This window comes from Neocloeon triangulifer, unplaced genomic scaffold, assembly GCF_031216515.1.
Source record: "Neocloeon triangulifer isolate White Clay Creek 2 clone unplaced genomic scaffold, ASM3121651v1 ptg000017l, whole genome shotgun sequence".
NCBI lineage: Eukaryota > Metazoa > Arthropoda > Insecta > Ephemeroptera > Baetidae > Neocloeon > Neocloeon triangulifer.
The window spans coordinates 1173025-1191964 of NW_026775559.1; the positions used below are offsets into that span (position 1 = coordinate 1173025).

At 40.5% G+C, this 18940-nt stretch overlaps 1 protein-coding gene across 5 annotated transcripts; it reads left to right on the forward strand.

Moving 5' to 3' along the window:
• Positions 1 to 6230: 6230 nt before the first annotated feature.
• Positions 6231 to 18898, forward strand: LOC132203684 (protein tramtrack, alpha isoform-like). 5 transcript variants are annotated; one of them, XM_059631618.1, is made up of 6 exons: positions 6231 to 6391; positions 9816 to 10489; positions 10633 to 10778; positions 10829 to 10889; positions 11028 to 11096; positions 17881 to 18897. In XM_059631618.1, exons 2-6 carry the CDS (start codon positions 9922 to 9924, stop codon positions 18450 to 18452), a joined length of 1416 nt encoding a protein of 471 aa, XP_059487601.1. In that variant the 5' UTR covers positions 6231 to 6391; positions 9816 to 9921; the 3' UTR covers positions 18453 to 18897. The 5 variants fall into 5 exon arrangements, with proteins under 5 accessions (XP_059487601.1, XP_059487604.1, XP_059487606.1 ...); XM_059631621.1 differs by lacking the exon at positions 17881 to 18897 and adding an exon at positions 14524 to 17721; XM_059631623.1 differs by lacking the exon at positions 17881 to 18897 and adding an exon at positions 13566 to 14421.
• Positions 18899 to 18940: the final 42 nt, after the last annotated feature.

The window sequence follows — 18940 nt, forward strand, 5'->3', positions numbered from 1 at the left end:
TTGCAATTTAATTAGCGTGCAGCGATGCATTTAGTGTGCAGCGGCAATTATTTAAAGCGAAATTAAACAGATCGCTGATTTATGAATTCCATTGTGCTGAATTGTAAATAAAAGGCATAAATAATAATACTACATGGTATTGCTTTTATTTGATTGATCACCGTGTGTGGTTGGTAAACGGCACTCAACAACCATAATGGCGAACCGGTTCAATCGAAAGTACGCAAACAATTCCCGAAAATTAATTTAGATTTTAATGAGATTTCGCGGTCGATATATGCGAGAAATTTGGGGAGCAGCAAGTACCACGACGCGGAACTCTTGCATTAAATTACATTAGCACCAAACGTTCCCCTTTGCATGCTGTCAGTTAGTTCTGGTGCGATATTGTTACTGCCAACTAATGCCGTTTCGGCGAGCATCAACGCCAGGATTATCAAAACTAATTCGCGCACGCACCATAGTGCTTTGCACGTCGCCCCATTTCGGTCGGAGAGGATGATGCATTCATTTACCAATTCTGGGTCTGCACTGCCGTTTATATATGTACTCTGATGTGAAATTCGGGCGTGTTGTGTAGATTACACAGGACCATTAAATTTGGAATCGGCTTGCGCGGGGTGCATGTTATTGGGTTACGCTGGCGCAAAATAATATCATTAAACCCGCACGTATAATACATGGGCCCGAGTTTCGTGCAGCAGTCGACGTTCACGTTGTTTGTTCCGCTTGCGTCCCAATCAATGCTCGGGATGTTTAATTGTCAAAATGCTGGCGGGGTGACCGAATTTAAACTGCGACGAGGGTTTAATTCTGATCACAATGGATAATTGTTTAAAATATTGAGCAGCAACCTGAATGAAATAAAATATTTTATTTCAAATTTAAAAATTTTACCTTGTGTATAAGAAAAGCAGGTTTATTTATGTTATTTAAAAATTAGTTCAATTTATTTAAAATTATAAATATTTTCGTCGGCCAGGCAAATATCCTTTTAAAACAAATATAATTGAAAAATTAAATGAAGTTTTTTTATTACAATTATTATTATTATTTTTCTTAACTTTTAATAAAAATAGCTTGAAAATTAATCTAACAAAAAAGAGGAAATTTTCTTCTATAATGTATTGTATCTGTTACGTATAACTTTTAAAATGACAAAAGCTATTAACCAGATTAAATTCCATCCGCCAAATCAAGCTCGTTTTTGAATAAATTTGTGATAATATTTTGTAGTGGCGAAGACTATAATGGAGTCAGATGGCCAGCATATTAATCATTTCGCCCGCGCTTTTTCTCTCTTGAACATACAAACAGGCTGACGCGCCGACGAGCATTTCAACGTAATTTATTTTGGCTCGGGTGCACGTATTGATTTGATAATGTGATTTGCAACTATAAAAGAGATATCGCGCTCGCCAGCTCGTCCTTTTTGATGTACCATGATTTACCGCCTACTCTTTGCACCTCGTACTACAACGGTCGAATTTTATCCCTGTCTGACTACTGAATGGTTGGTCAGTCCAAGCCGGGCAATACATAATCATTGTTATGCAAATCGCGAGCGGATCACCCGCCCGCGCGCCACCAGCAGCCAAATTATTTCACGGCTGATAGCTAGAATTCAAAAGTGCCACTCTCGTCGCTTGTTGAGTTGATGGCAAATTGTGTGGTTGGGTTTAATCAGCACGAAAATACTAATTAATTCGCTTGTTATTTTTCACTGCATTTTTCGTCACAATGGGGTGTTTTTGTTGCATCGAATTTTGTAATTGATTGGGTTTTTTAAACGTGGAGTGGAGTTTTTTTAAGGGGGAGAGAGGGTTATTTTCGGAGGCGTTTTTCGAAGAACGCGCATCAGAATGCGAAATGCCTTGGCGCTGCTCTAGTTTTAGCATTCGCCCGCGCGCACCGTTGACAGAAACACCGAAATGCATTAACGCCCCTTGGAGTGTTTTGGGGTGAATATAAGTATAGCGCTGCTGGTGGAGCGAAACTCGCTCACATGTGTGTGTGTAGGTGAAACACAAGCCTTGAAAAACGTTTTTAATGTCAACGTGTGCTTCTTTTTACGCCCGTATCCAGTATAGAGTGCAGGCGCATGATACCACAGGAGTGCTCGATTATAAGAGAGAAGCACTTTCATGGAAATAAGATTATTTAAAAACAAAATAATTGAAGATGAAAAATTTAAAGTCCTAACTTTTAAACCCAGTTGAAAAATGAAAATTTATCTTACATTCAGTTGAAATCAAATGTTTATACTTATTTATCAAACTAGAAATTAGAATTTTCATTTAAAAAAAATTTACTATTTGCATTGTTAATTGTTAAAAAAGAGATTAACTAAAATAAATTTCTGTGAATTACATTTATTAGTAAATTTTTTTTTTAACAATAAACAAATTTTATTAAATTTTTTGTTTGTATAAAAAATATAATACATTACACATTACTTGAATTGAAAGTTTGTGTTGTTAATTTATTTAATTAAATTATAAATAATTTTTTGGTGCTCAATATTCTTTAATTTTTCACAATAAATCTGTGTTTTCTCTGGCTTTGCATAATTATATCATTTATGAGTAAGTTTTTTAATGAAGATAGGAAATAAAAAATGCAGCAAATTTTCTCACTGTCTCGTAGACCAGAAAGCACCACACTAAAATTAAAAATAAATTTTCCCTTCGTTAATGTATTAAGCAATTTTAAATCTTCATTGCGAGCCCTAGAGAGGGAGAGGGAGTCATAAGGAGGGCTTAGATATATTTAAATTAATGAAGCAAAAGTCATCACCACGGCGGTTTTTCTTTTTTAAAAGTACGTCTTTGTTAAATCTCTAGCGAAAAAGCTGTTTTATGCTTCGTGTTGGTGCGCGCTTGAGTTAAAAAGAAAGGAGGAATTTGGTTAAAGTCGCTTCCAGCAATTAGCGGGCAAAGAAAGCGCCAAAAAGCCGCACACCTGAGAGAGCCAGGGACTTAATGAAAACGAAAGGGGTGCAGTGTGTGTGTGAATTCACCACTTAATACCAAGAGAACACGGCGAGCACATGCAGCAGGGCGTCAATTGTTTCGGGGCTGGCTTTTGTCGACGCGGCGGTGGCGGGCATTGTGAGTGTAATCTCTTGCATTTATTAGCAGAGCCAAACAAATGTCGGTCGCAATGAAAAGCGGCAGCGCAGCGGAGAGAGAGGAGCCCGGCTGTAGCACAGGTGGCAGCTGGGCTCGATTGGGGCCGTCGAGGGGTGGCATTGACGGACGAGCCTTCTGTGTCATCATTGCCGCGAGGGGTGGCTATTGTTTTATTATACATATTTTAGGCGCGCGCAATGAATTCGCTTTATATATACTTTTATGGTGGTGCTGCTGCTGCTCTCTTGTGTTTTATAAAACCGGGGCTCTTAAAAAGGGGATATTTCCTGTAGCTCGCTCGCGTAGTTACAGAAGAGGAAGTTGTATTTTCGAAATTGTAGTGCAGCTCGGCGGCCGGAGAACACGACTCTCAAGCTTATTCCCACACACGGCTGATAAAACACGCGAAATTCTTCACTCTTGAGACGAATTTGTCACACAAAAACGACGTGGAGTTTAATGGCATGCGAGTTTGTGTAATTTAACTTTGTAAATAATAACCCCGGGAGACTCAATTCTAGATGCAAAAACAGAACAGGAGCGTTGCACAGTAGTACGACACAAAGATCTTTAACTATAATTAATGAGCAACTATACAACAACAAAAATTAATAGCAAAAGTATGAAATGCAAGGAACAATGAATTTTTTAGTAACGATACAAGTCTGTGTTGTAGATTGCATGAAATGTTATTTAAATAATTAAGAAAGGAAATATTCACACTTTCTTCCTATTTGAACAAATTTTTTATTTAATTTTTCAATGAACATCACTTTTCCATCACAATAAATTCCTGTTTAAAATTTGAATTTCAAATTTCAAATTGTTTATTTATTTTCAAATCTTCTTTAATACAACAAGAAAGTTATGCATTCATTTTTCTTTTGGTAAAGATTTTTCCTTCTTTTTCAAGAGCCCTTTGATTCTGCTCTGATTTTTTTTTTAACTTTTGCTCTTTTTCTGTGATGTTGTACAACCGCAAACTTTTACTTGTGTGCAGCCTGACTTCTCAAAAAGTCGTCAAAATCTCATGCAAAATAATGCACATCACGTCTACCGTCCTTTATTGTCCCCTCACGCAAAACCATAAAATACCAGCATAGGAGTTTTCCAAACAAGGCATTCAAAAAGTCGACCGGACTCGCATCCCTGGGAGCGACACTGTCGCGCACCTTCCGCGCCATAGAGAAAAAATAATTACAAATTCACAATTAAAAATGGTAATTTTTCGCGCAATTGTAAGTGAAGGACCCGACGGCATTCCATACCTGCTTTGAATTCAAATTCGCTCAGCCGGGAGGCGTTTTTCCTCATCAACTACAGCAAATTTCCAGCACTGAAAAGTCCAGTTTTTAGGCGCAGGGAGTAGAGAAGCGCGCACCACCGCAATATTTTAAATAAAATAATACGCGCGGCCAAACAAGGGCGAAAATGATTTGTTTGACTGAATAATTGAATTTTCCGTGTGAAACTTTCGCAGTAAATTTCACTTGCCCTTTCTCTCTCTGCCCGGGTGTATAGGAATTTTCCATTATGAAAAGCGGCTGCTGCTTGGCGCGGCCGGCCGGGTGCTCATTTTTTCCTCTTGAATAATGGAGAATGAAAAGCAGACGTCATTATTGCCGCGCCGAAAAATATAGATTTATTTTTTATTTACCCTCGGGCCGTGCAGAGAATGTGCGCGATATAATAATAAGTGCGAGGCTAACCAATATGATGTGCTGCTATATTGTTTTCCATTTTTTTCCGACTCTGCGCGAAAAAGGGTTGCTCGGCTGGCGCAGCGCCAATAAATTTTGCACATGTAAAACACGAATGGATTGCCTGTTTCGGTACTCGCTATTCAGCAGTCTCTCCGGCCGACGATGGAGTGCGAAAATTGGCAAAATGTGTGCGCATTTTTGTACAAATTTATATACCACCAAAGTACACCAACATGGCAAATGGCTGCACATTTTGTCACAAAAATCTCGCGAGCGAAAATTAATGTCGGTCGGCGTAATCGGGAAGAGCAGGGGTATATATTATGGCGTGCGGATGTTTTGCCAGCGAGCCCTGCTTTTTATATTGTGTGAGCACCTCCGCCGTCCCACTTGTGGTAAAAACCCGGCAAATCGAGACTGCCAGCAAAGCACGGAGGGATTATGTAGGGCTTTTTAATTACGTACGCCGCAGAAAATTATTAAACATATTTTCAAAATTATTCTATTTATTTTCAGCTTTTAAGCGTCAAGGGCTTTCGTGTGGTGCTTGCTGTTTATTGAATAAAAAAGCAATGTAAAAAATTACATTTTCCGAAGGTGGAAATTTTTATAAAAAATAGTTTCTAAGAACGTTCAATAAATTTTAATCTATAACAAATCAGAAAATTAGTTTAATATTAAAAAAGTAATAATTAAATTTAAAAAATTAAATTGAAAATAAAATTAACTTAAAAAATTATATAAGCCAATTTTAAAATTTTGAAGTTCATATTTAAAATGTTATATACATTAAATATTTTTTAAATTTAATTTTATAATCAGGTTGTACATTTTGTTAAAAAAAGCCAAGGATGAAATTTTTAATCACCAAATTTAATATAATTGTGTATTTGACTTTTATAACAATTATAATTGTAATAATTATTATTTTTTCTTTATTTCTATGCAAAAATATAGGGGCATATAAAATAATGTGAAAGTTTTTACTATTTCGTCAGTTTTGCCAAATTTCCATTAGAGTTTGCGCCTGCGGGCAATAAAAGTCATCGGACCCATTTTCACCTCTTTAATCAAGTTTGGGGCGCGGAATTGAAAGGCCGAGAGGAAATTGCAAATATTCGTGGCCATTAGCCCCTGTTCTGGCTGCGAAATGAATGCGTGATCGCGGCGGCGGCGGCGGGCAACGAGGCAAAACGCTGCTCGAGTCGAAAAGTCAGGCGCTGCGTTCAGGCAGGCTGCGGCGGCGGCTCATTCCAGTGCTCACTGTTTTTTCCCACAAAATGCGGGTTGAACCCTTCCCCCGTGGTTCCGCCAGTGGGGTGAGCATTAAATTTGAACGCGCTGTACTTGGCTCGGCCGTCCACCGCCGCCGCAGCGAGCGAGCAGCGAGCGAGGCAGACGTGCGTAGTTTCACCCCGTGACCGCCACTCGGCGCTGCCGTCGCCAGATTACGTTTTTCTCAGTTTCGTGCTGACATGGCGTCCTGAGAGCGTCACAGGGATCACGGCACAGGACGACAAATACTCGCTGAAAACCCCGCAAAATGATACTGACAAGGTAAATACGGGGCGCGCTACATTTGGCAACAAATTAGCCGCGGCCCCGCGACCCCCGGGGGCGGCCACGCGCGCCCAAAACGGCCGCCTTCGTGACGTTTACACCCGAGCCCCTATTGCGTACTCTTAGGGGTCGACGACCAGCTGAATTATTTTACACGATTTCTCCAGGTCGGGGGCCGCCATCGGGGGCCTTTCAATTTCGGAAGGGCCCCTGATGCCGAATCGGGGCCGAACGGGCCGGAAAAGAGGCGTGGGAAATGCAGTTTGGAAAGTCAGGGGTGAGGGAGGGCGGGAGGGGGCTCTGTGGTGGGAGGCGGGCGGCCTACTCGCAATATGGCTGACAGGGCTGGGTTTTCAGGGTGTGATTGCGAGTGAGAGCTGCCTACGTGTGCCGACCTTCGCGTTCCTCGTCGGCCCGACTTTGGCGCGCGCCCGCCCGTCCTGACCCGACTGTGCCCCGGATTTTGATTTGAAAAAGGGGCGTGTCCCTCGGGGGTGAGTGTCTCTTTTATATATTCAAACGAACCCCTGCGCCCATTTTGGGTCGCTGCGTGTTTGCCGCGTTTTCATGTTACATTCGGGCGAGGGTCGCGCGTGAGAATGGAGGGCACGTCTCTCCGAATAGCGGGACGTGTGTGTGTTGGTTCGGCGGGGCGCACCCGGATCGGCCTCAGTGGTTGTCGCGGGCTGCCCTCGGCTGGCCTCGTTTTCGGCCAGCGATCCTCTCTCGCGCGGCCACACGCACCGTCAAACGGGGTTTGCGCAAATCGGCACAAAACAAACGCGCGCTAATTTTCCTCCGAAAAGCGACAGAGAGAGATCAAAACAAATATCAATGCACGGCCACCTGTTTATCTGGCCATACCAGAGCTACCTATAAATCACTTTAACTATTTTTTTTTTTTTTAATTTCAATTTTTTATAATTTATTTTTTATTAATTCCCGATGCTGATACAGGGGAATTTTATATTTTCCGTCGAGTGGGCGCCGCGTTTCGAGAGGGGTTGCCACGTCCACCCCTCACTTCCTCTCGGGCGGATATTTGAATTATTCAACGACGCGGTCGGGGCTTTTCGTGTGCATCAACTCGCTGTACATTATTTTCAATTTCTATGGGCACATTTTTTTATTCCTTTTGAAATAGTTTCCAGTCTGTTTTGAGGAAAGCAGCACGTGCTTGTCCCTCTTATCTACACGTCGAGACAATAACATTCTTTTAAACTGCCCTGATAATTTTGCATCGCTGGACACTTTGTGAGGTTCCTGCTTAATTTAATTAACAATTTATTTTTCTTCTAGTTTTTAATTATTTAGTGAATTAATTGTTAATTATAAAAGGTTTAAATTATTTGATTTAATAATTTTCTACGATTTTGTGGTAGAATTTCACTATCAAGGGTTGATTATTGATGGTGATTTGAAGTCGGCTTTTCCTCGATTGGTTTTATGGATTTTTATTGTTATTATAAATATTAAAATTAATTTGTTGAAAAAATTTTAATTCAGTTGTCAAATTTTGTGGCATAATTTGTTTTTTGTAAAAATGGAACTTAAAATAATTTTTCACGGAATATAGTAGTTTTTTTGAAAATATTCTTGTCAAAGTGATTTCACAACTGAATTATTGCTGCAGCCCGCAGCCTTAACATGTAGAGCAAGATATTGTGTTTTTCTTAAACAATAATAATTCACAAAACCCATCAAGTAAAAGCCAAGTTTAAATTCAAATCACAATTAATTTTACGCAAACTGCAAATATAAATAAATTTAGAATATTTAAAATTAAAAAAACTACCCTTAAAAAAGTTTAATTTTGAAAATTTAAAAAATAATTTTAATATAAATTGATAGCTTGATTTTTTTCAATTATTAAATTTATTATGGTGATCAAATTCCTTCTATAGTTCTTATTACTTTTTTTCTTGTAAAATCTCCAAGCGCAGAACGAAATAATAATATTCGCTGGCGGTTGCGAGATTTCTACTCATTTCTGCGCCGAGAGGGTAATTAAAGTGGCGAACGCGAAGAAAACACCATGCATTCATGGTTGAGTGGGATTGTCGAGTCGTCGTGTTTCCATCGCCATACTTAATTGGCCGCTGCTTTCTAGCTAGGGGGTTCCGAGTGGGGTTCGCGAGCGCCCTTCTTTCGTGCAGGGCTCCGAACTACCATCCGTTCACTTTGTTGTACACCATATGTACAAATGATAATTTAAAACGCGCTCCCTTTCTCTCCGCCCGCCCGCCTGCCCAGCCGCCTCTCGATTCTTTTGACGCACCACCATTATATGATTTGATGCGCGTCGTCGTCGGGGTAGGGCAGCCAGTCAGCGCGCCGAGCGAGACCTTGGGGCTGATGTGAGCGGGCGTTTCGAGTTATTGCGTTTTGTGCTGCTGCTGCTTTGAATCGCAAACACGCCGGTGAATCATCTAGAATGAGCACATTGCGCCCTTCCTCCACATCCTCTGGGGTGCTGGAAAGCCCCAGCAAATTTTACTCGTACAATTTCCTGACTCATGACCTGCGAATTTCAACTACAAAATTTTAACCGTTTTTTATTAGATTGACAAAAAAAAAGCCAAAAGACCTTCATGATATTTTTTTATTTCGTTTCTTTGAGAAAAGTCTCAGACTAAATTATAAAATGGTAATTAGTCCTAAATCATGTAAATGTCAGGAAATCATATTTTTTTCAATCTCCAAGACCGCAAGCAAAGGGCGATACATTCTCCACTAAATTATCCAGGCATTTTCTTCATTTTTTTTTCTTAAATTTAAAATTCAACTACTGCATTTTAATATTTCCCTTTGATCATTGCCAGCACGCGCCCGTCCGTTTCCAGTTCCGCACGTAGGCGCTGCCAAAAAAACAAGTACGGGACGTGAAAAATTCAAATTTTTACTAAAGGAACGCAAAGGGTTTGAGATAAAAGCGACTGTACTCTTGTTGCCTTTTGCCGTGCGAGGGGTGTTGAGCAGCTTTTTATTGTGCGAGTTGCCTTTTTAGCTGCTGCTACAAAAATTTCAGTCCTTTGAAAAAAGTTCTTTTTAGCACCAACCGGCACTTGCTTTGTGCACCAAAATGCGCAGTAAAACAAATTCCCTCCATAGTTCAAATTTGGAGAATCAACAGGTTTCGATCAACCTGGTCTAAATAAAAGTCAAAAGACTTAATCTACCCCTATGAATATCTATTTTTGGTAGAGTAATTGTCAACTCTTTTGGCTTTTACTCAGAATAATGAAACTTTTTGTTTTAAAAAATTAAATAAATAATAAGAATCCAAATAAATATAAGATTGGAGCTTCCTTCCTTCAAGCTAAACACACTGTCTAGGCGTGACCCAAAAAACCAAATTGAAATATTTAAATTTTGCTGGAATTTAATTTAAATACTAATAAAATTTGTTTCTCTGTTGCAGATTTGTGTGCCCGAGTGAAACGTTCTGATTAATTTGCGCCGAGAAGAACCCAAAAGCCGTCGAAATTCGCCCCATTTGCCCGCCGAGTCCTGAAGCAGGAGCCGCCATGAGTTCGTCACAACGCTTCTGTCTGCGGTGGAACAACCACCAGAGCAACCTGCTGTCCGTGTTCGAGCAGCTGCTGCAGGACGAGTCGTTCGTGGACGTGACCCTGGCCGTGGAGGGCCTGTACCTGAAGGCACACAAGATGGTGCTGTCGGCGTGCAGCCCCTACTTCCAGACGCTGTTCGTCAACAACCCCGACAAGCACCCGATCGTGTTTCTCAAGGACGTGCCCTACGCCGACATGAGGTCGCTGCTCGATTTTATGTACAAAGGGGAAGTGTCCGTGGACCAGGAGCGGCTGACCGCCTTCCTCAAGGTGGCCGAGTCTCTGCGCATCAAAGGCCTCACGGAGGTCAACGAGGAGAGCTGCAACCTGCCCAGGATCACCTCCTCGCTACTCAACTCCGTACCTGGCAACCTGGCCGACGAGCGGCTTGAAAGACACCCCAGCCCTCACCACTTCATGGGCCACAAAAGACCCTCCAGCTCACCATCGCCCCTCCAGAACCTCCAGCACTTGCACACCAGACACATGTCACCGTCTTACTCGGGGAAGCGCAAGCGAGGTAGTTGTACCCTTGCCTCAGTTTTCAAATTTTTAATTAGCGTTATTTAAAATAATCCCAGTTGGGAGTTAAATATCTAAAAATAATAAGCAATAATTCTTTTGTTAACCTTAAACTAAAATTAATTAGCTTTTTTGATTTCATAGGAGTGCAAGAGTCAGTAGAGAAGGAAAGACACGGAGGATCCGGAAGATCAAGTCCATCAAGCAGTGTCTCTGGTCAGCACGATCTGTTGGTGTCTGGTCAAGATTGCATTTCTTCATCACGATCCCCTGACGACTCATTTTCAAAGGCAAATTCATGAATAATTTATTTGTCAAAATGTAACTCCTCTGCTTTCAGGACGTTGGTGGCAAAAGGATTAAAGATGAACTAGAACCAACTGCTGGACCCTCGAACCAAGGTATGATTCGTGTTTTAAATAAAATTGAGGGTTTAAATTTATTTGAAAAGTACCTCTTTATTAGTCGAATTTATGCAAACTTATTCCTGGTTTAATAAAAAAAAAAAATGCAAATCTCATGTATTTCTATTTTTACAGACTCTGGACAGACTTATGGCAACTCTCAGGACGCGGACGAAAGTGGCAGTGGCGTGAATTTCGGTGCAGGTAAGCACCAAACCCAATTATCTTGTGTGTGAAACATGGTGGTGGTATTGGTGGACCTAATGATCGGTTCACACTGCTGAAACAAATTGGCAACAACTAACTCTCTGCAATCAGTTTGTTTCCGCTGTGAAGTGGTTATTATTAATTTGGATTTTTACTAATGAATGCATTAAACCATAATACTCATTTGCATGGGGTGGTGTAATTTGTAAGTCATTTGCTTCACTCAACTTGGCTTCGATAAAAAGTGCCCTGTCCTCTTGATCTAACTCAAAATCTGTGTTGCTTCTTCCATCTTTACATAGCACCACTACTTTCTTGCCTGGATTTTTCAGCAGCCCTATTAGTGCTGCTAATTACTTTTAAAAATGTTGCAACTGCCAAGTTGCAAGGTACAAGATGTATGGTTGTAACAACCCGACCAGATCTCTTATGAGGCAACTTTCTTAGAGGGGGGACGACAACCATCTAAACTCAAAACTGTTGTTTTTATTTCAGGAAGGTGTTTCTTCGTTGAGTTTTCAATGTTTTTATTTTTCAAATTTCCTTTCCTTCTCTTTCTCTAGTAATCTTATATATTACATACAATAACATTGGTGGTAGAACGAGTCAAAATTATTATCTCTTGACATAGCGTTGCAATTGAATTGAATTACGTGTAAGTAAGCGCCGCGCGTGGAAGTGTGAGCTCTCGCCGGAGAGTTAGCTAACGAATTTGCTGTCGAGTCTGAAAATTGAATGCGAAATGCGTGCGGTCTCGAGGAGTGTAGAAGAGAGAAACGAAAGCCAAAAAGGTATGTATTCAGTGAAATATTCTGTGCTTGCAATGCCTGCTCTAAAATCAATGCCTCTTCATAAGGGATTTGGTAGGCAATGTTACGTTGCAACACAGAGATAGAGTCTATTTGCGATCATTCCGACTTATTTCAAAGTAATAATCGATCCTTGTGGCCATTCATCCTAAAATCACTAAAGATTTAGTTCTTCGAGCATGATCCAATCAAAAGAGTTTTCTTGGGCTTCAATAAGCGTAGTTTTATGCATAGCTGCTGTTCGTTTGAACTTCTTTAACTGCCAATAAATCAGTCAGCATTTTTTTCATTTATTTTTGAGACCGATGTTTTTAATTTTTGACATTCGGTAATTTTTTAACAATCCCTTGCAAAAATTATTTGATTGACACAGGCATTTGCAATCAATTATTCCGTGCTTTTCTCGGGTCAGACAATTTTGATTGATGGCGGGCTGATTTGCAGGTGACGAGATTATGAACTTGACCATGAAAATTTACTCGGGCGACAACAGTGAGGTCCCGAACGCGCCCTCGTCCTCCCCCGAACCGCTGGACAGCAAGTTTGACTGCCCGCCCCTGAACCGAGCCGCGCTGCTCGAGATCAAGAAAAAATGCATCCAAGAATCTGAGATAATTTACCGTTGCTCAATCTGCCTGAAAACGTATTCGAACTTTGGCAACTTCCAGCGACATTACTCGACCACGCATATGACTGAGAAGAAAATGTTCCCGTGCCCGTTGTGCCACAGGGAGTTTACCCGCAAGGACAATATGCAGGCGCACGTGCGATATACACACAACTGATGCCTGCTCGGGAGGGAGGGTGGGCGGGCGCTTTGTTTTCCGACTGGGTTGTTTGTTTTGAATATTTCTGGGGCGTACACGAAGAAGCAGCTACAGCAAGAGATTTAGATGTTTAAAGAAAAAACCAAACGTAAAACTCACGAGTTTATATGAGAGGAACTAAAAAATATATATAATTAATAATTATAAGTAGGCCACACTCGACACTCGACTTGTAACGTTGTACACTATTGTAATAATTGCAGCCAGCGCCCTAGCGGCGAATTTTTACGAAACCTTATTGTTACGCGAAGAAGATGAGAGAGAACTCGAACAGGCCTGCCTTATGTATCTGTGATTTAGCACTTGCCATATTAGGAGTTCGGTGCACATTTGTGATCCTAATTTTGCATACGAGATAGGAATGTGGTTATGAACCAAAAAATCAAATTTTACCAGAATTTTGTAAGTCAGCCTGGAGCGTCATGTTGTAAGGCAAAGTCTAAAAGTCTATTAAGGAGAAATAAAACGTTTGATTTTTCGCAAAAATTTTTCACTCCCGCGATCCACCCTGCGCCGCCGTCGCCATTTTTGTCGTTAGCTGAGTTGTTGTGAATTATTGAAGTAGACACACGAAATTTGAGTAGAAATTTGCCTTGTTGTATTTTACCGATTGATCCAACTTATTTTTCAGTTCCATTCTTCTGTTTGAAATATTATAGAAGGTGTTGGTGTTGATATTTGATTGATATAATTATTGTTGTTGTCCGACTTTATTATTTCTTTTGAAGCACACATATAGTAGAGTGAGAGCAGAGTTGCAGTAGAGTTGGTTGAAAGCTAGTCAGTCGGCCGCGAGCCGAAGTGTCATGCTCCGGTGCTCTTGGTTACAGCGACGTGGATGCCGCCCGGCACGACCAACTTGGACTCATCGTGGACCCCGGAGGCGAACGGCAAGCAGGACGAATGGATGACCAAGGAGGAGACGTCGGTTGTGCTCAACGACGTGTCCAGCAGCAGCAAACACAAATGGGCGTGCGAGTTGTGCGGGTCGCAGTTCACCCTGCAGTCGAGCTACTCTCGGCACATCAAGTACATGCACAGCTCGCACCGCTCGTACGTTTGCTTGCTGTGCGGCGCCAATTTCAAGCGCAAAGACAATCTCGCCTCGCACCTCAAGCACAGGCACATGCATAAGAACACTTAGCTCTAGTCCAGATTCCCACTCTGGATTCATAATAATTTATTGCCGATTTTTTTCGTCGCATTAGTATGCTCGTCGGCCAAAGTTCGGGAGACAATCTCCAATTTGTCTCAACACATTTGCATTCCGTTCTTTCTAAGTATACTCGGAGGAGTTTTTCCCGAGCTCCGACGAGCCATTTTCATTCGTAATTTAGGTTACTTTAATTTATTCGTTTGATGTGCTCACTTTTTGACAATTGTACATACATTGATGATGACTATACTATTTTTTATAAGATAGCTTTACAAACGACAGTGGTCCACTTACATGTAACTGAATAAAGTGTATTTTGTAAAACTTTGCTCATATACACACACAAATTAAAACGGCAAAACAAACAAACTTGCATATTATATAATTTCTTGCTGAGGTTTCTCCTTCCCTCTTTGCAAATCAATAACTTTGGTGCGAGGATAAATTAACTCTGCAGCCAGGTAACTATGATCCGCCTCTTTCGCTAATTTTTACTATAATTTCCGCGACCTCTTCTCCTCTAACCGCATGCACTAACCCTCACCTAATTTATTATTTTTCAACCGCAGTTTTTTTTACCAGAGTGTTTTAGAAAGAATGAATTGCTAATTTTTTTTTCTTTGGAATTGCAGAATCTATGGACATGATCAAGGACGATGCGGACAACGGCATGGGAGACCCGATGGTCCGAGAGTCGTGGTCACTCAAGAAGGAAGAAATGGGTGGCGACCTGATGGCCACGCCGCCCACGCCCAAACAGAACGTGCGTCGGCGCGCCCGCAGGAGGACGTCGAGCGCGCACGAGGCTGCCGAGCAGCTGACGGAGATGTCGGTGCGAGGACTCAACCTATTCCGGTACGCGTCCGTCTCCGAGGGCGTGTACAAGTGCATAGAATGTGAAAAGGCCAACATGGTCAAGACTTTCAAAAACAAGTACAGCTTCCAGCGTCACGCCTTCCTCTACCACGAAGGCCACCAAAGGAAAGTGTTTCCGTGCCCGGTCTGCGGCAAGGAGTTCTCCAGGCCTGACAAGATGAAGAACCACATGAAAACTGTGCATGACTGCTTCATGCCCAAAGATTGCATAGTCCCGATTGGCTTCTTCCTGCAGCCTTGAATTAGCTCACACACAAGCCCCCCGAGAGCAATCTATATTACACCCCCGCATTATAATTTATTCTCAAAGAAATGATTATCACGGACGCTGTGCAACACTCGCGGCAGAGAGAGATTTATTTCTTTTGGTGGTGAGGCTCAAACATTCTTAAAACAGCGTACATGATTGTGCGAATGCGTTTGATTTTTAAATATATAATTTCTATCATCTTGTTTTTTCTCAGTCCCTCGAACTAAAAGTGATTGTTTTGGTTAGTCTGGCCCCAGTCACTAAGTGAATGAACCACCAATAAATTGGAGAAATTTCGTTTTGTGATCAAGTAATTTTTACACAGAGCAGGTCAGAGTTGCTCTCAAAAATTATATATATATTTTTACGATTCGTGCGTATTTGTTAGTTACCGCAAGGTTGGTCTGAAATGGGGACAAATATTATCGGATTTATGTAATCTTTACATTAGAGATAAATTTACTTGAATTTATCATAATTGTTCGATGCACATTTTGGACTCTGATCGTTTTGGGTGCGCGAAAGAGAGAAATGACAAATAGCTTTTATTTGCTTCCGTTCGAATTTAATTATTGCTTCGTCAAACAAAGACTGTCCAGAATGTGTTAGCAGCACAGGCGAAAATTTAATTTTTCTTTTATAGAGTTTACTTGCGGATGGATGCTTCTTATTGACTACTTGTATTCAGGACATTCCAGTTTTGTGTAAGCTAGGCTTAAATAGATGCATACGTAGTAATTAACGGATTAATTAGATCATAAAATAATATGAGTTGTTGATGATGAGTGTTCAGTTTAGGGACGCACGCGAATCAGATGTCACTCTTGAATAAAATTCATTTGCTTCAAGTAGGTGAATGCATAAAAGCAGTCCAACAAAAGAAAATGCATTCTGAATGCAGTAAAATTATTTAGGTAGATTGAATCGACCCAATCTAAAGTACGAATGATTTGGCAATATCAGAGAGGAAGATCCAAAGAGCCAAAGAGTTTTTTGTAATAAGTTTGTGTTATCGTTGTGTGAAATGAAGTTGTTTTTGGTGCAGGGAGTGATATATAATTTTTTTTTTCAAATTACATGTACATCTTCGTGTGGATAGCGACTACTAACATACAAGTCTGTGACTTGTACATAATTATCAGTGGGATAATCAGCGGCTAGTGTGTAGAGAATATTAATTGATACCCTTCTAAGAGAGAAAGAAAGGAATTCCATTTATTTTAACAACCGGTCCTAGACCACTTTGCCTCAATGCTGTAATTAAAGGGAGAAAATAAAATCGCACGCACCAATAAATAAAAAAAGGAGATGCAAAATTTTAAGGGAAAAAATATAATTATTTAGTATCAGCAGACACTGTAGATACATAGGTTTTGATAGGCTTTATTATTGTTATACTAATGTGTGATTGCAAGTAAAGAGATGTGATTGTTTTGCTAAATTTTCTACAAATATGGGTAACAACAGAATATAAAATCGAAGGGTTCAAATTTATTTACGAATATTTGGCGTCGGCAAAATTTAAACCAAACATATTATCCAAGCCCTCCAGAGTGCTAATTTAGAGCTTTGGTGACGGGAATATTGTGAATTGCTTAGAGTACAACTTGAAGAGAAACCTTATGTGGATTAAATTTGCATAACAATAATTACTAATTGTCTATCCATGTTGCGTCTTGATCAGAGTATAAAAGAAACACGGCAAAGACCAACCACCTAACTGAGTCACCGACCGGCAACCCCTTGCGACGGGGTTGATTGCACAAGCGATTATTTTAACATTGCCCAGCGGTATATATGTGTTCTACAGATATTGCATATTTTATCGAGTTGATGTTTGTAATTAAATGTTTATCACGGAGGACTTTTTCAAACGCGCTAAACAACAAGAAGCATATTCTGTATAACCACAGGCCTATAAGTTGTTTCGAGACGGCCTCGCTAGGGACTTTAAGGAGGCGTTGAAATTTTCACCGACACGGTCACAACAGCAATAAAAAGATTTTGTTAAATAATTATTATTGAATAGGCATTTTCCATTTTCATTATTATTTTCTTTGTGGATATTTTTTTTCATGTTTTTAGTTGTTGATTTTTTTTTAATTTCTCGCCTCATTGATTTTAGTTCAGAAATGTATCCAGGCACATATATTATATTTAATAGAGACTAAAGTTATTTACTGCATTCATCCCCGGAAATTATTAAATATTTTATTTCTTCTTCCAAAAATCATATCAAGAGATGTGATACCTTGACTGATAATCAATAGTGGAGTTAGCAAAAAAATTATAATAATGACTTTTGAGCTCTGCATTAATACTCATGTTAATATTTGATACTAAACCAAGAAATTTCCAAGCTCAATTGTGCCTTTTGATATTCTAATGCAAAATTGCAGGTCTTCCTTGATATACCCTCAAAAATTTCGATTTGTATTACCAATTTTTAAACAATATATTATATTACATGGTATAACGCATGAGTTCTGTAACTCCTCATAATGAATGATATGGCTGTTTGTCCACAGAAAAAATAATTCCAACAAAATCGGAATTTCATTTAATAATGGACAAGTGGCCAAAATGTTGTGTCTCAATTTACTCCACAAAGAAAAATCATACGTGTAAATCACACTTTATTGAATATCTCTGTATAATGTAACAAAGAATAATTTTTTTATTAATAAAAATGTTGGTTCCATAATCATTCCTCTTTTATTTTGCGTTTTACTTTACAGCTCGGATTCTAATTAATTTCTTACAATTTTCAGCAAGTTTTGTGTCTATGTTCGATGTACCCACCACAATCGCTCCACTTTGTCGAAAAACTCAAGTGGTCCGTTTGCTCTGGAAACTGTTTCAGGCGAGGACTGCTCGTCTGGATCGTGGGACGCGAGCGTTCACTTCCTGACGGCAGCCGCCTGCGAGGTGGATGACTCTGGTGAGGACAACAACAACACGTCGCCGTCCGAGCAGCGTCCGCTGTCCAAGCAGGAGCTGCTCGAGTACGTCATACAGACGGACGGTTCGGTCATCTGCAAGTGGTGTGGCGAGTCGGTGCCAAGCCGGACGCACTGGTACCGCCACAAGTACCGGCTGCACGCCGTCAACCTGTTCCGGTGCGGCAAGTGCTTTGTCTACTTCAAAACCAAGAAGGGCTATCTCGGACACATCAACAACAGCCACAAGGGTGGCTGGAAAAAGTGGCGGGACGGGCCCAAGGACGCGCCAGGAGAGGGTAGTGAAGGTGTGGTGGTGACCGAGACTGTGGAGCCGCTCAAGAAGCAGAACTGGGACGCCGAACAGCAGAGTGAGGAGAAATTGATTGCGGACATCATCGAAAGGGTCAAGAGAGAGTTCGAGGCTCAGGGTGGGAAGGGGGAGAATAACAAGGCGGGCTACTGCCGCAGACGGCAGGTCAGTAGTTTGCAGTAGTTTTCCCCCCAAATTGACTGAATTATCATAATTATAATTGTGCTGGTAGACAAAGCAGAAAAAAGTGCCATAGAGGTTTTCAGACGAGGACGTGCAAAATTGACACCAATGATAAAATAAATATTTTTCTGTGTTCGGCTTCCAAGAGGTGCAGTTTTTGAGTAATATTTTTTAAATATATAATATAAATTGCTCAAGCTTGTGTTAAAAAGAAAAAAAAATAAGGGACAGGGCTTCCATTTAGTTGAATTGTTTAATTAAAAGTGGTGTCATTTTTCCATGGCAGTTTCTTGAGTCACGCTTACGTAATTATAAATTTCCACAAGTTCCTCTCTACACGCAGTGCAAAAAGCTTCCTCAAGATAATCTAATTTTTTTGAAGACAGCACATCTTACTCTTTTGTGAAAAGATAACTCGCCGTCTAAACAGAGTGGACTGCGTTCAAATTTTTGTAAGTTGCGCGTAGCGGTATACTTAATAATGATTG